Source organism: Trachypithecus francoisi, unplaced genomic scaffold (assembly GCF_009764315.1).
Source record: "Trachypithecus francoisi isolate TF-2019V2 unplaced genomic scaffold, Tfra_2.0 Lachesis_group9, whole genome shotgun sequence".
Classification (NCBI taxonomy): Eukaryota; Metazoa; Chordata; class Mammalia; order Primates; family Cercopithecidae; genus Trachypithecus; species Trachypithecus francoisi.
The window spans coordinates 23,995,615-24,009,940 of record NW_022681474.1 but is presented as its reverse complement, the minus strand read 5'-3'; the positions used below and the strand labels follow the sequence as shown (position 1 = coordinate 24,009,940).

General features: G+C 37.2%; 1 protein-coding gene across 4 annotated transcripts in view; it reads right to left on the bottom strand.

Moving 5' to 3' along the window:
- Nucleotides 1–14,326, bottom strand: part of LOC117082658 (protein AF-10) — a 221,636-nt gene that overhangs the window by 64,767 nt on the left and 142,543 nt on the right. For 3 of the 4 annotated variants that reach the window (XM_033209556.1, XM_033209554.1, XM_033209555.1), the window contains 4 exons: nucleotides 13,477–13,612; nucleotides 11,825–12,080; nucleotides 8,303–8,872; nucleotides 840–884 (listed from right to left, as the gene is read on the bottom strand). In XM_033209556.1, coding sequence (XP_033065447.1) covers nucleotides 840–884; nucleotides 8,303–8,872; nucleotides 11,825–12,080; nucleotides 13,477–13,536 — 931 coding nt within the window. In that variant the 5' untranslated portion in view covers nucleotides 13,537–13,612. Of the gene's footprint in view, nucleotides 1–839; nucleotides 885–8,302; nucleotides 8,873–11,824; nucleotides 12,081–13,476; nucleotides 13,613–14,326 lie in introns of those variants that run through there. The other variant, XM_033209557.1, reaches the window with a different exon arrangement.

Below are 14,326 nucleotides of genomic sequence, written 5' to 3'. Positions count from 1 at the left end.
AGTAAGGAAAAAAGGACTTCAGGTTAAGATCATTCTCAAACACACAAAAGAAATACATAGCCATAGACTGAATCAGTATAATAAAATTTCAGTAAGTCTATCATGTATCATTGTTTGAATCATTAAAACTGCAAGCTTGGCTCCATTTTTACATGGTATAAATTTTTAAATATTGTATTCCACTTGCCAACACATTACCAACTAAATTGAGATATGTTAGATATATTGCCATAATGACAATAATTTCCTTAGTAATAAATATGTATTTCAAATCACTTTTTAAAAGACATTTATGTCAATGTAATGTCTTGCTAAAAGCGAGTCACTATAGGATGCAATTCTATATAGGTAAATCTGCCTTAGGGCACACTTAACAATATTTATCATAAAGAAAAACCTCATTATATCATCTAACCCTATCAAATATTCTCATCTCCTAGACTTCAGTATAAGAAAGCCTCAACACATGTAGAAGACTAATCAAGAAAGCCACCTAGTGCAAATATACAAATATTGAAACATTATATTAAGAATAGAAAACAAAATGTTAAAAAAACACACATTATTTCAAGAAAGAGGTGAAGTTACAATTCTGCAATAAAAGCACCATAATAAAGGACCAACAATAATTAAAATTTATACACAATTTGATTGTAATATGGGCCCATAACAAGACAAAGCAGTATATTATCTCTGCAGGAGAAAAAATATCTGTTCAATTAAGAAAAACTTGCATTTTGGAAAATTTAAATTGAGAGGTCCCCAGATGGCATAACATACTAGAAAGAGCACTAGAGGAGACAAAAGGCTCGGGTTATCAACCCAGTTAGACAACTTACTAGTTGTTGGGCAAGCTCCATCATGCCGATACTGCATGGAAATTTCTGTTGAGAGGAAGGAAAAATGAATTCAGTGAATAAATTGTCAGTGACTCAAGGGTAAAAAAAGAAATAGGCCAGAAAAATGGAGGGAAATTCACCTAAAAGTGTAGTTAAGTAAAGTAGGCCAACTAGAACTTCAAAAACAAAAATTATAAGCTAATAATTGGGATGTGAGGGGGAGAACCAAATGTGACAGAATTCTCATAAATCTTAATGGGAGTGTGTGGAATGTATCTGTGTGTTTTTACAGAGTGAGGGAAAGACATAAGGGCTTACAAATGAATCTGTATAACAAGTGTCTGAGAATATAAGGCTTCATTAATGGGAGAAAGTATGATTCGCAACATGATACACTAATACGCTTTAGATTTTCGGGGTTTTTTTTTGAGACAAAGTCTCACTCTGTAGCCCAGGATGGAGTGCAGTGGCACAATCTCAGCTCACTGTAACCTCTGCCTCCTGGGTTCAAGTGATCCTCCCACCTCAGCCTCCCAAATAGCTGGGACTACAGGTGCACGCCGCCACGCCTAGCTAATTTTTGTATTTTTAGTAGAAACAGGGTTTCACCACATTAGCCAGGCTGGTCTGGAACTCCTGACCTCAAGTGATCTGCCTGCCTCGACCTCCCAAAGTGCTGAGATTACAGACGTGAGCCACCGCTCTAGGCCTAGGTCATTCATTAGACGGGAAGAGTCTGCCAAAAACATTTGAATCCTGTTTTCATGTGGAAATCACAATTTTAAATATGATAATTTAGTTGATATATGAGCATAAATACATTATGACTTACATAGGAGCATAAAACTTATTAAGTTACACTTAGCTCACTATCTTGAACCATTCATTTTTGAGAAAGATGGCTGCGTGTGGTGGCTCAAGCCTGTAATCCCAGCACTTTGAGAGGCCAAGGTGGGCGCATGAGGTCAGGAGTTTGAGACCAGCCTGCCCAATATGGTGAAACCCCGTCTCTATTAAAAACACAAAAATTAGCCGGGCACGGTGGCGCATGCCTGTAATCCTAGCTACTTGGGAGGCTGAGGCACAAGAATTGCTTGAACATGGGAAACAGGTTGCAGTGAGCCGAGACTGTACCACCACACTCCAGCCTGGGTGACGGAGCAAGACTAGGTCTCAAAAAAAAAAAAAAAAAAAAAAGAGAAAGACAACAAATGAATAAGACATTATTACCCTTACTCTTTTATTCCACCGAAACGAGAACAAGCAGAAGGTGCAGAAAATAAGGCAATAAAACATTACGAAAAGCAAAATCTGCTCAGAATATGAGAACTTAATTTCTATATGGCTTTCTAAGGGAAATATAACTGATAAAACTGGACCAAGGCTGTGACTCAAAGGACCTTGGCTTGCTAATTCTGGAAGCAACTGGTATTCCCTTATGGCTAACACTGTTGGCAAGAGTTTTTTAAAGGAGGGATACCTGGGAATTCCTTGGATATTATTTAACCAAAACCATAGCCCCCAAATCCAAAACTTTTTGAGTGCTCCCATGACTCTCATGCTCATTGCAGCATTTTGGATTTCTGATTTTCAGATTAGGGATGTTCAACTGGTAAGTATATATAATGCAAGTATTGCAAAATCCCCCCAAAATCTGAAATTCTAAACACTATGGTCTCAAGAATTTTTAATAAAGGTTACTCAACCTGTACTTTGAAAGGACATAGTACGCCCCAGGAAAGCTAAACCATCAACCCCTTGCACTTTGAGTTCTTTATGCCTCGTGTTCCATTACTGGAACCTAAATTTGTACGAGTTATTTATATCCTACTGCTCAAGGTCATCACCAGGGTCTGATTTTTCACACAAAAAAAGTTGCAACCTCCGGCATAAATGGGTTAATGAATATCAGACTTTTCTCAGAGAAAATAACAAGATGGTTTTAGTGAAGAAAAAGATGTTCTCAACTTTCACTTTAGTAAATCATAAATTTTTGTAATGTGGTGAAGATAAATAGCAAGGAGGAAAGGACAGATTGTCAACTCTTCCAAAACTGTTTTTGATGTTTCAAAAGACCCTGTGCCTAACTGTTCAGAACTCAAAAGAACGTACATAGAAAAGAGTTCAGTCAAAAGAAGAACAAAACCTATAAGCCCCAAACTTAAAACTCTTAGAAATCACTTTTAAAAACACACTAATTTTCCATTTTGTACAAGTCACTATAAAACAGGTCATTTATCAGGACACACTTCAATCCACAATAAAAATTTTACAATCTAAACTCTGAATCAAACATTTTATAGGTGTTTTCTAGGCTTCTACTCTAATTTGATCTACGGTTTCCAGAAAAAATGTACTCTGCTACAATTTGAACATGTCATGAGAGAATTTTGATTACTATTAAAACTAATACTTCTAGCCAATAATTTCAAGAGAGAATCACAACATTAGAACCTGACTGTACTCCTGCTTTACATCCTAGTTGTAAAGGAGAAATAACATCAACAGGAGCTATCCTATTTCACAAGGCTGTTCCAAGGATCAAATGAGAGAGCAACTAACTAAAGAGTTCCTAAGAAACTTAAACGTACTCAAAGAAGACATTATATAAGCATTGCTAAGCTGAATGAGACAGGATTTTTTCTTTTCCATTAATGAAATTCTTTTATAATGGTAATTAGCCAGAATAGTTGTTTTAAGAAAAAGATTATTAGCTTATCAGTCTGATTTCTTCAGTCTGCCATTCATCTCTCCATGAACCCATGCTACCCTATAAACATTACCTTCACAGTGCCACAAACACAAGCTTCCTGTTCCTATTAGGCTTTTTCCTCAAACAGACCTTTACTTTCTTTTCAGGTAATGTTGGCCTTCATTTTCTGCCTACTTCAAAGTACAATTCAACCTCTCCATGATCTTTTCCAACTTAATAATATTTTTCATCATAAACTGGCAAAATAAATACTACATGAAAAGCTCTAAAAATAGCCGGGCCCAGGGGCTCACATCTGTAATCCCAGCATTTTGCTAGGCTGAGGCAGGTGGATCATGAGGTCAAGAGATGGAGAGCATCCTGGCCAACATGGTGAAACCCCATCTCTATTAAAAATACAAAAATTAGCTGGGTGTGGTGGCATGCACCTGTAGTCCCAGCTACTAGGGAGGCTGAGGCAGGGGAATTGCTTGAACTTGGGAGGAAGAGGTTGCAGTGAGCCAAGATCGGGCCACTACACTCTAGCCTGGGTGACAGAGCAAGACTCCAACTCAAAAAAAAAAAAAAAAAAAGAAAGAAAAGAAAAAAGAAAAAAGCAAAGTTCTACAAATAAAGTAATTTGTCTTACAGCTTAGCTATTAACACTCAGAGGGCAAGTACAAAATCATACAGGATACTACTAACCACATGACATACACTCATGAGAAAACTAATGGTATTCATTCATTTTTAAAAACGATGTTTAACATTTACTATGTTTAAAGCACTGTGTTGGAAGTGGGGATACAGTTGTGAATGTCAGAAACAGCCCCTAGCCTCGGGAATATTATAGTGAATGTTACAGTTTAACTAATGTGCTTACAAAGATCATCTTCGACATTACTAAATTATCAACCTGTCATTCAAGAAAGTCAATCTTTTAAAAAGAGCATCATGAAAAACAATTTGTGATGATGTAATACATAATATAGTTGTCTTCTGTATTTGTGGGATTCCACATCTGGGGATTCAACCATCCTTGCATAGAAATATTTGGAGGAAAAAATTGAGTCTGTACTGAATGTGTACAGACTTTTTTTTTTTGAGACGGAGTCTCGCTCTCCCGGGCTGGAGTGCAGTGGCCGGATCTCAGCTCACTGCAAGCTGCGCCTCCCGGGTTTACGCCATTCTCCTGCCTCAGCCTCCCGAGTAGCTGGGACTACAGGCGCCCGCCACCTCGCCCGGCTAGATTTTTGTATTATTTTAGTAGAGACGGGGTTTCACTGTGTTAGCCAGGATGGTCTCGATCTCCTGACCTCGTGATCCGCCCGTCTCGGCCTCCCAAAGTGCTGGGATTACAGGCTTGAGCCACCGCGCCCGGCCCAGACTCTTTTTCCTGTCATGATTCCCTAAGCAATATAGTATAACAACTATTTACATAGCATTTACATGATACTAGATATTATAAGAAATCTGGAAATGAATAAGTACACAGGAAGATGTGCATAGGTTATATGAAAATACTATGACATTTTATAACAGAAACTTGAACATCTTGGACTTTGGTATTTATTTGCAGGTGGTCCTGGAACCAATTCCCCATGGATGCCAAAGGATGACTGTATACATTTTCTCCTTCCTAGTTATTTATTATATGGGGGGAGAAGCTTCTTGTTTCCCCAATTACTAAATGATTTCTCAATTTCAAATTAGTCCAAAGGAAAAATTAACTTTTCATACTAGTAAGAAACACTATTGCCAAAAGTTAAATTATTGGTTCAAATTTGTTCAGGGATCTCTTTGCTTAAAGTAAAACTGACGTTACACTAGTGTGGTGTTAGACACTCATCAGCAAACACCTGTTAAACTGTCTAATTAAACGGCTCTGGACCCAGGGAAAATGCGTATCTCCATCACTTAAAACCTAAGAGAATTCTGTCTCAGTTTCTTGTCCTATATAATAAGGAATAACACTTAATGCTTATTAACTGCTTAACACAATGTGTGGCACACGCTCAGTGTTCATCAGCAGTTAGCAATTCTTAACTTATTATGACTAAAGCAGTGTAATTCCTAAATATTCATGGCATGAAGCCAAGCCTCTTCTGGATAAGGATACACTTTTTACTATTATCAATAAATGTTCTGCACTAAGTCTTAAAATGTTTATTAACATATATAAAACTAAAGAATATATCTCAAATAGTTTTCAATAATCTTATTCCATGATTATAGCTGTAACAAGACATATAACATCTTCAAAGTAATTTTGTTTGTTTGTTTGTTTGAGATGGAGTCTCGTTCTGTCTCCCAGGCTGGAGTGCAGTGGCCTTATCTTGGCTCACTGCAATCTCTGCCTTCCGAGTTCAAGTGATTATCCTGCCTCAGCCTCCCTAGTAGCTGGGACTACAGGTGCATGCCACCACGCCCAGCTAATTTTTGCATTTTTAGTAGAGATGGGGTTTCACCATGTTGGCCAGGATGGTCTCGATCTTTTGACCTCAGGTGATCCGCCCGCTTCAGCCCCCCAAAATACTGGGATTACAGGTGTGAGTCACCACACCCAGCCCCAGAGTAATTTTTAAACACAATGTTTTAAAAATTTCTTGGCAGATAAATTTCTTAGGTCATTTATTTTTGTGAACTAATACTCATAAGAGTTTCCCCCTAAATTACTATGTTTACCTAATGGTAAGAGATACAAATCCCTTTTTTCTGCCACAGGAGTAGCATAAACACTGCCCTCTGAAAGCAACCATCCTAGGAGGAACACTATTCCTTATACCTAACATCTCCCCAAATCTATAACAGATAGGAAAATATTTTCAGGGATGTAAATCAATATCTTAATTTTATTAATTTGGAGATGTGTTTCAAATAAGCATTCAAAAGTAATTTCTGAAATTTAGAAATTCTCAGACTATGCTTCAAAACTACAGAAAATCAGTAAAGAGGTCTCCCCACAAAAGCAAATCTAGCTTTATCTTGTCAGTAAGGTACTCATGTGATTTATTATGCCTCTTGCTAAAAATGAAGAGAAATTCAATTTTTTAAATTAAATTTGTCTAAAGGTACTTTTTGTGACAAGGGGGCTTACTGCTAAGCCCTTCTAGTCTCCAAGGAAACATATAAATAAAAGCATACATTCAAATATGCAATATATTTAAACCTTTTCTATGAACTTCTTTCTCACTGCAATTTATATATATTTTCCCCCTCTAAAATAGTGAGCCTCAACCAGAGGTAGTTTTGGTCCCCTGGACACATTTAACACATTAAACAATGTTTGGAGACATTTTTTATTCCCACTGTGGGAAGGGAGAGTGTGATGATGCTCTTGGCCTGTAGGGGGCAGGGACTGGGGATTCTGGTAAATATCCTGCAATACACAGGGTAACACATGAAGACTTGTCAGATCCAAATTGTCAATAATGCTAAGACTGATAAATCCTGCTTTAGAACCATCCTTAATGCACCTATAGATTCCACTCATTTCTGAATACAAAGAAACTCCTGGCTATGTGATCTTGGGCATCTTATTTTATCTTTCAAAGCCTCAATGTCACCAGCTGTAAAATGAAGACATTTTATAACTGTTGTTAAATGAGATAATAAATATTAACATAACTGGCACATAACAAATCACAGTTATAGTTACTATTTCTCACATCTGACCTTTACATATAATATTTTATCTCTTGGAGTGCTCTTTTTTCTGTTTGTTTACTGAAGTTAGTACTCTGTATTCACAACTATTAAAACAATCTAAAATTTTGTATTTATAAAATAAACATGAGCATTCTTCATTAAATTGTATCATTTTTCCATACCATTTCCTACCTACCCTTGCCACCAACTAATAGAACAAATACAATCCATAATTTATCTTAGCTAAATTCTTGTTATTTCAACAATCAGAAATCTAAAACTAGAAGAAAGGTTTCAACGTTTATTGAAAACCATTTATCTTAAATTCAAGATGCAATTTAAAAGATAAATGCTGACATTTCAGTTAATATTAACTGTTAAGGGTCTGTCTAAAAACATGCATTTTGAATAAATTTTTAAAAATTGAAAATAATATTCATAACACAAATTGCAAGTTACAGAAACATCCCAGTGGTGTGAATAACAATGTATATCAACTCACTTGTCATATAATAAAAAGAATGGTAAAATTATGAAGTATATTTGAAAACAAATTTAAATCATTTCGGATACTTCCTGAAATAAAATGTGACTGCTAGATTCCACAAACTTAAATCATTTATCACTGATATAAAAATGTCCCAGGATAGAGTAATTAAAGTAATACCTGCGTGAGAAGTCATTTAGAAAATGATGACTAAAATTGAAGTTTAGAGAAAGGGAGCTCAAAACAAAACAAAAAACAAAGGGTAAAAACACTCACACCCTAAATGTAAATTCTGCATTGGTTTTTTAAAAAATACTGTGCAGGTGAAACAAAAATAGGAAATAAATTCTAAGTGTTTTGTAAGTAATGAATGACTGACCAATAGACTGTTTAGCCTACATTTAAGTAATATCAAATTAGTGCCGAACATCTTTCCCAAAAACCAAATCATCTAAGATTTTAAGACATTTTTGTATTTTCCATTAGAAAATTTAAAAACTAAAAAATTTCACTTTAATTAAATGTCATTTAGTAATTCCAAGTAATTCCAAGTTTCCAACAACAGTTGAAAATATTTTGAGACACAGGAAGGGAGGTGGTGGGAGTGAAGGAAAAAAATAATAGGCAAACCCCTACCTGAACCAACTGGAGATGAGCCAACACTGAGGCTCTGTAAACTTCCATTCCTGAGCAATGTAGGAGATTTCTGCAGACTAGAGCTTGTTATGCTTCCTGCAGCTGATGCTACAGATGATGTTGGTGAAGCAGAAGAAACTGAGAGATGAGAAACATTCTCTTGATTTTTGTTTCCTTTGGGTCTACCAGGTCCATGCTTACTTTGTTTATTTCCTTTCCTTTTCTTTTCCTTTACAGTTTCTTCTTCTATGCCAGAAGTTTGAGCCCGCTTATATCCTGCTGTAGGAAGGCTGGAATTACCCAAATCTCCAGGTGAATTTTCAAAGCTTTTAGGCTGTGAAATAACAGCTGAGGTTGAAGGGAGGCCAATTAAGGTACTAAAACTATTTACCCCCCCTTCCTGGCTTCCAGACTCTCCTTTATGTACATCTTTGGTTGTTGATGACTGTTGGGAGTGAGAGTAACTGTCATTACGCAGATCTGAGTCTGTAAAGCTCAGGAAATCCTGGGGAGACTGTACTGAACTTCCAGAAGATGATTTTACACTGCCTGGAGTTCCTGAAAAACTGCCTGTAGTTTAAAAAAAAAAAAAAAAAGAAGGCGGGGGAGGGGGGACAGAAAAATTGGATGCTAAAGTTCCCATAAGCAGCAGACATGATACAATCATTAAAGAGAAGAGAGAGTTAAAAAAAATTAACTACAACACCTAGGACATCAGTATATTAAGACTTGAAAACTTATTACTGAAGTCAAATTTATCCCTAAAATTACCTTTAAAAATACGTGTCATTTTATAGACGGTATTAAATGTTTACTGTGGAATTGCAAGCTATTACTTAAATAATTAAGATATAAGACGTGTTTTATTTCACCTACCTTTTGCCACAGCAACATTCCGCAATTCTCCCCCTAACACCTCATGTATGCCTGAGGAAGGACTAAAGAACAGTAGTCTCCTTTCCACAGTCATGCAAGAAGACGTTAACAAGACTATAATCTGACTCTAAATGTATAGGGGAACTTCTTTTTTGAATATTCAAGGTATGACTGAAAATGTTCCCAATATACAATAAGAACCTAAAGACGAAACGTTTCCTAGGTTATGAGTTCTAAGTTTTAATTTTAAGACATACCAGTCATTGTTATTATTCAGCTGAATCTACCACAATAGAAAATGGATTTGACAAAATAATGATCATATGGAATGATCTAATCTAATCTATGCCTCACATTCTCCCAATCCAATTTTCATGCAACTTCATAAAGAAATCAGCCATCGCTGCTTATTCTTTCTTTAAAGAACATCAGTACCCCACCATGCCATTCTAAGATATAAGAACCTTACGGTGGGTACAATGGCTCATACCTGTAATCCCAGCACTTTGGGAGGCTGAAGCAGGAGGATCATGAGGTCAGGAGTTCGAGACCAGCCTGACCAACATGGTGACACTCCGACTCTACTAAAAATACAAAAATTAGCCGGGCGTGGTGGCGCGGCCCTCTAATCCCAGCTACTCAGGAGGCTGAACCCGTCTCTACAGAAAATTTAAAAATGAGCTGGGCATGGTGACGCATGCTTGTGGTCCCACCTACTTGGGAGACAAAGGTGGAGGCAAAAGCTAACTGAGGGTCTGAAGCGGGAAGAATGCTTGAGCCCAGGAGGTCAACCTTGCAGTGAGCCATGAACACACGACTGCCCTCCAGCCTGGGCAACAAAGCAAGGCCCTGTCTCAGAACACACACACACACACACACACACACACACACACAACCTAGAAAACAGGGTGTTGTGTTAACCTGTTAAACCTCAAACTTCGTAACAAATGCATTATTTTTTATTTATTTTTTTTTTGAGACGGAGTCTCGCTCTGTCGCCCGGGCTAGAGTGCAGTGGCCGGATCTCAGCTCACTGCAAGCTCCGCCTCCCGGGTTTACGCCATTCCCCTGCCTCAGCCTCCCGTAGCTGGGACTACAGGCGCCCGCCACCTCGCCCGGCTAGTTTTTTGTTTTTTTAGTAGAGACGGGGTTTCACTGTGTTAGCCAGGAGGGTCTCGATCTCCTGACCTCGTGATCCGCCCGTCTCGGCCTCCCAAAGTGCTGGGATTACAGGCTTGAGCCACCGCGCCCGGCCAACAAATGCATTATTAATCAACTTATTTACTGAGACCTATGTAAATCCCCTAAAAACTGTCCAGTATTTATCTACTAAAAAATGTAAACCTTAATTGTATTTATTTATTTAGTGGGTTTTGTTTGTTTTTGTTTTTTGTTTGTTTGCTTTTTGAGGCAGGGTCTTGTTCTGTTGCCTAGGCTGGAGTGCAATGGCACAATCACGGCTCACTGTAGCTTCAACCTCCCTGGGTCAAGCAATCCTCGCACTTCAGCCTCCTGAGGAGCCGGGACCACAGGCGCACATCACCACACCTGGCTAATTTTGTTTGCCTGTCCAAGGAGACAGGGTCTCACTCTGTCACCCAGGCTGGAGTGCAGTACTGCAATCTCAGCTCACTGCAGCCTCAACCTCCTGGGCTCAAGCAATCTTTCCACCTCAGCCTCTGAAGTAGCTGGGACTACAGGCATGTGCCACCACGCCCGGCTAATTTTGTATTTTTTAGAGAGACAGGGTTTTGCCATGTTGCCTAGGCTGGTCTCCAACTCCTAAGCTCAGATGATCCACCTGACTGAGCCTCATAAAATACTGGGATTACAGGCATGAGCCACTGTGCCCAGTCCACACACAGCTAATTTTTAAATTTTTTATAGAGATGGGATCTTACCATGTTGCCCAAGCTGGCCTCAAGAGTTCTCCCCGCCTCAGCATCCCAAACTGCTAGGCTTATGGATGTGAGCCACCATGCCTGGTCAACCTTAATTGTTTTTAACATTTAGGAAATATAAATAAAAAACACTTATAGAAAAGATGCCAGGAAACAGTGGCTCAAGCCTGTAATCCCAGCACTTTGGGAGGCCAAGGCGGGAGGATCACCTGAGGTCAGAAGTTCGAGACCAGCCTGGCCAACATGATGAAATCCCATCTCTGCTAAAATACAAATATTGGCCAGGTATGGTGGCATGCACCTGTAATCCCAGCTACTCAAAAGGCTGAGGCACAAGAATCACTGGAACCTGAGAGGCATAGGTTGCAGTACGCCAAGACTGCGCCACTGCATTCCAGCCCGGGCAACAGAGCAAGATTCCATGTCAAACAAAAAGAAGGGCTGTTCTACAGAACTCAAAGCAAAGCTCCAGCTTTTATTATTTTTCTCCCCAATTTTAAGCATTATTCCATGTCTAGTTAAACATTAAAATTACAATTCAACTCTGGAAACACAAATCATATTATAAAAGGAAAGAAAAAGTATCAGAAAAATTTAATAGGAAACACCATCTTTAAAGTAATCTTACTATAGCAACTAATCATATAATAACCTAGAACATCCATTTTTTAAAAATTCTTTTACAAAGCATAACTATTATTAACCATCTTAAAGACAAGTATTTTAACTAAAACATCACTAATACCTTGAGGAAAAGGGCTAGCTGCTGACACAGTTGTTCCTGGATTTCTTCCACCACCAGGCTTTCTTCCCCTTTGACCTGAGCTGTGAGCTGAAGATTTCTTCCCTTTGCCCTCTGACCCTCTAGTCTCTGAAACATCTTTTCCACTAGAGGTGTGTGCAGAGACTTCCTGGAAATTTGCATTTGTAAATCGTGCAGTAGTATCTTCCAAGCGCTTCAATGATCCAGATATAGAGTTGTTGCTAGTGCTTGTATAAGTCTAACATTTTGATTCAAAAAGGGAAGGAAAAAGAGTTGATTACATTTTAGTTACAGAAAACAATAGGTGACACATTAATAATAAGAACTTGCAGAATAAACACAAAGTTTCTGTTCTAAAAATAAGTCAGTTCACCTAAGAAAATCATCCAAAAACAATTTAAGTCTATTATAACTACTTAAACAAAAAAGAAGAAGAAAGAAAAAGCATAGATAATTTAAAGATGGCTGTTTCAGGATCAAATTGCAACAACTAGTAAAAGTATGTATTAGTTATATTTATGAAGTGACACACAGTAATACTGAAGATAAGCATTTGTCAAGCAACATCATTTTTTTTTTTAACAATGTCTACATTTCTTAGACATGAAATTAAAATAAGCTTTAGTGTTCAACACAGGAAGGTGACAATAAGGGACTAATGTGCTACAAATCCATTAAAGGACCATATCCATGAATTTATAAGGCTAGCGGAGGACAGAGCGAAACTTTTTAAAGAATTCAGATGAGGGTCCCTTTGCAAAAAAAAAAAGAAAGATTTGAAACAGAAATCATTTTTCCAGTTGTTATGTTGAGGAAAAAGTTATATATCGCAAAGATACGATTTTATAACTACCCCTAAAAGTGGCTCTCAATTATTCCCTTGATCTGCATTTGTTAAGGAAAAAGGATGAAGATCTGTATTAACAGTTTCCAGTTTCAGCAATCATTTTTATTACAAGGTATACCCAAATAATGGCAAATACATGAAAGTGTATTATACCAGATGCACATTAATTACCATGTTTTGAAATCAAAGGTTTATAAAGTCCACTAGGGCAAAGGTTTTAATGTCGCCATTAAGTTCACTAAAGTATTTGAGGCATGGACAGCATAAAGTTCGCGAATTGCTTGCAACATAATCGGCACTAAATTTTTGTTGGATAAGTGAATACTTTTTTATTGTATGTATCTAAAATCTCTGCTATAAAAATGAAAAAATTTGAAAATATGCAAAAGTGAATATTCCCACATACAGTCACCACTCAACACAAACAATCAGATGAATATGAAAAACGAGAACATGACAATAAAATCAAGTTTCAAAATGGCTGGCATTTTTAGCAAAAACAGTTTCAAAAAGAGGAATAAGAGAAGAAATTAAGTGTTTGGAAAACCAAATCTTTCTTGCGGCTTTTCTATCAACCTGTTGCCCTCCCCAGCCCCCATTATCTCAGTGCCAATAATGGATATTCATCATTAAATACAATAAATATTTCATAAAAACAAAGGACTCCACTATTCTAACAAACTACAATCCACAAACAAGAACAAACGTTTCAAAGTAAGTTTAAAAGGAAAAAAAATCCCATTCTACAAACCAATCACATTTAAGCTGATGAAACTTCATGGCTTACTTTAGAAATATGAACCTTTTCCATGCTGGGCAGGTCAATTTGGAAACCACCCCACCTCATTTTTCAAATACTTTTTCCAATTACTTGAGTTGATCCTGAGGTTCTCCATTCCTCTCACATCTGATCCTTGCATGACCTAGTGAAGTTTAAAAGTCATCTAAGAAAACACAGTGGTGTTCTTCACTCATGTATTTTTGTTCATGTATCAAATAAAGAATGGAGAGAAAATTGGGTAGAGTACTACAATGAAAATACACTATTCACTTCCACATGACAATCTACATTAGAGATGGTCATTTTTCCCACTTATTAACAGAGCATCCTTGCTCAAACCCTCAAGTATAAATCTATCCATAAAAACCCATGAAAACATGACATTTGGAAGAACAATATTACAAAGAAAGCAATGAATAAAGCAATCAAATTTCAGTGACAAAAAATCATATTAAAACCATAACTGAACATTTTTTAAATGTCCTACATTTCAGAACATAATCAGACTTAATATGAAAAAAATGAATTTTAGCTTTAGATGTTAACAATTTTTAAATTATACATAATGACACTCACGAAGGCAATGCAGGGTTCATTCAAAGAGAAACCTCTATTTTAATTCCATGTTTAAAAGTGATTTTAAAAGTACTTATTCCATAATGTGCTGCTGGGACAATATGGCACTAGGGAACTCCATTATAAACATACAACAATCAACTCAAAATTGAGGAAAAGACAGGTAAAAGGAGACCAGAGGGAGGTGGGAGATGGCTGAAAGACACACTATGAGTAAGCCCAAGACTAAATTCACAAAATCTTGTTTCCTCACTTTTGTATTCTAAATGTCTATCATAGT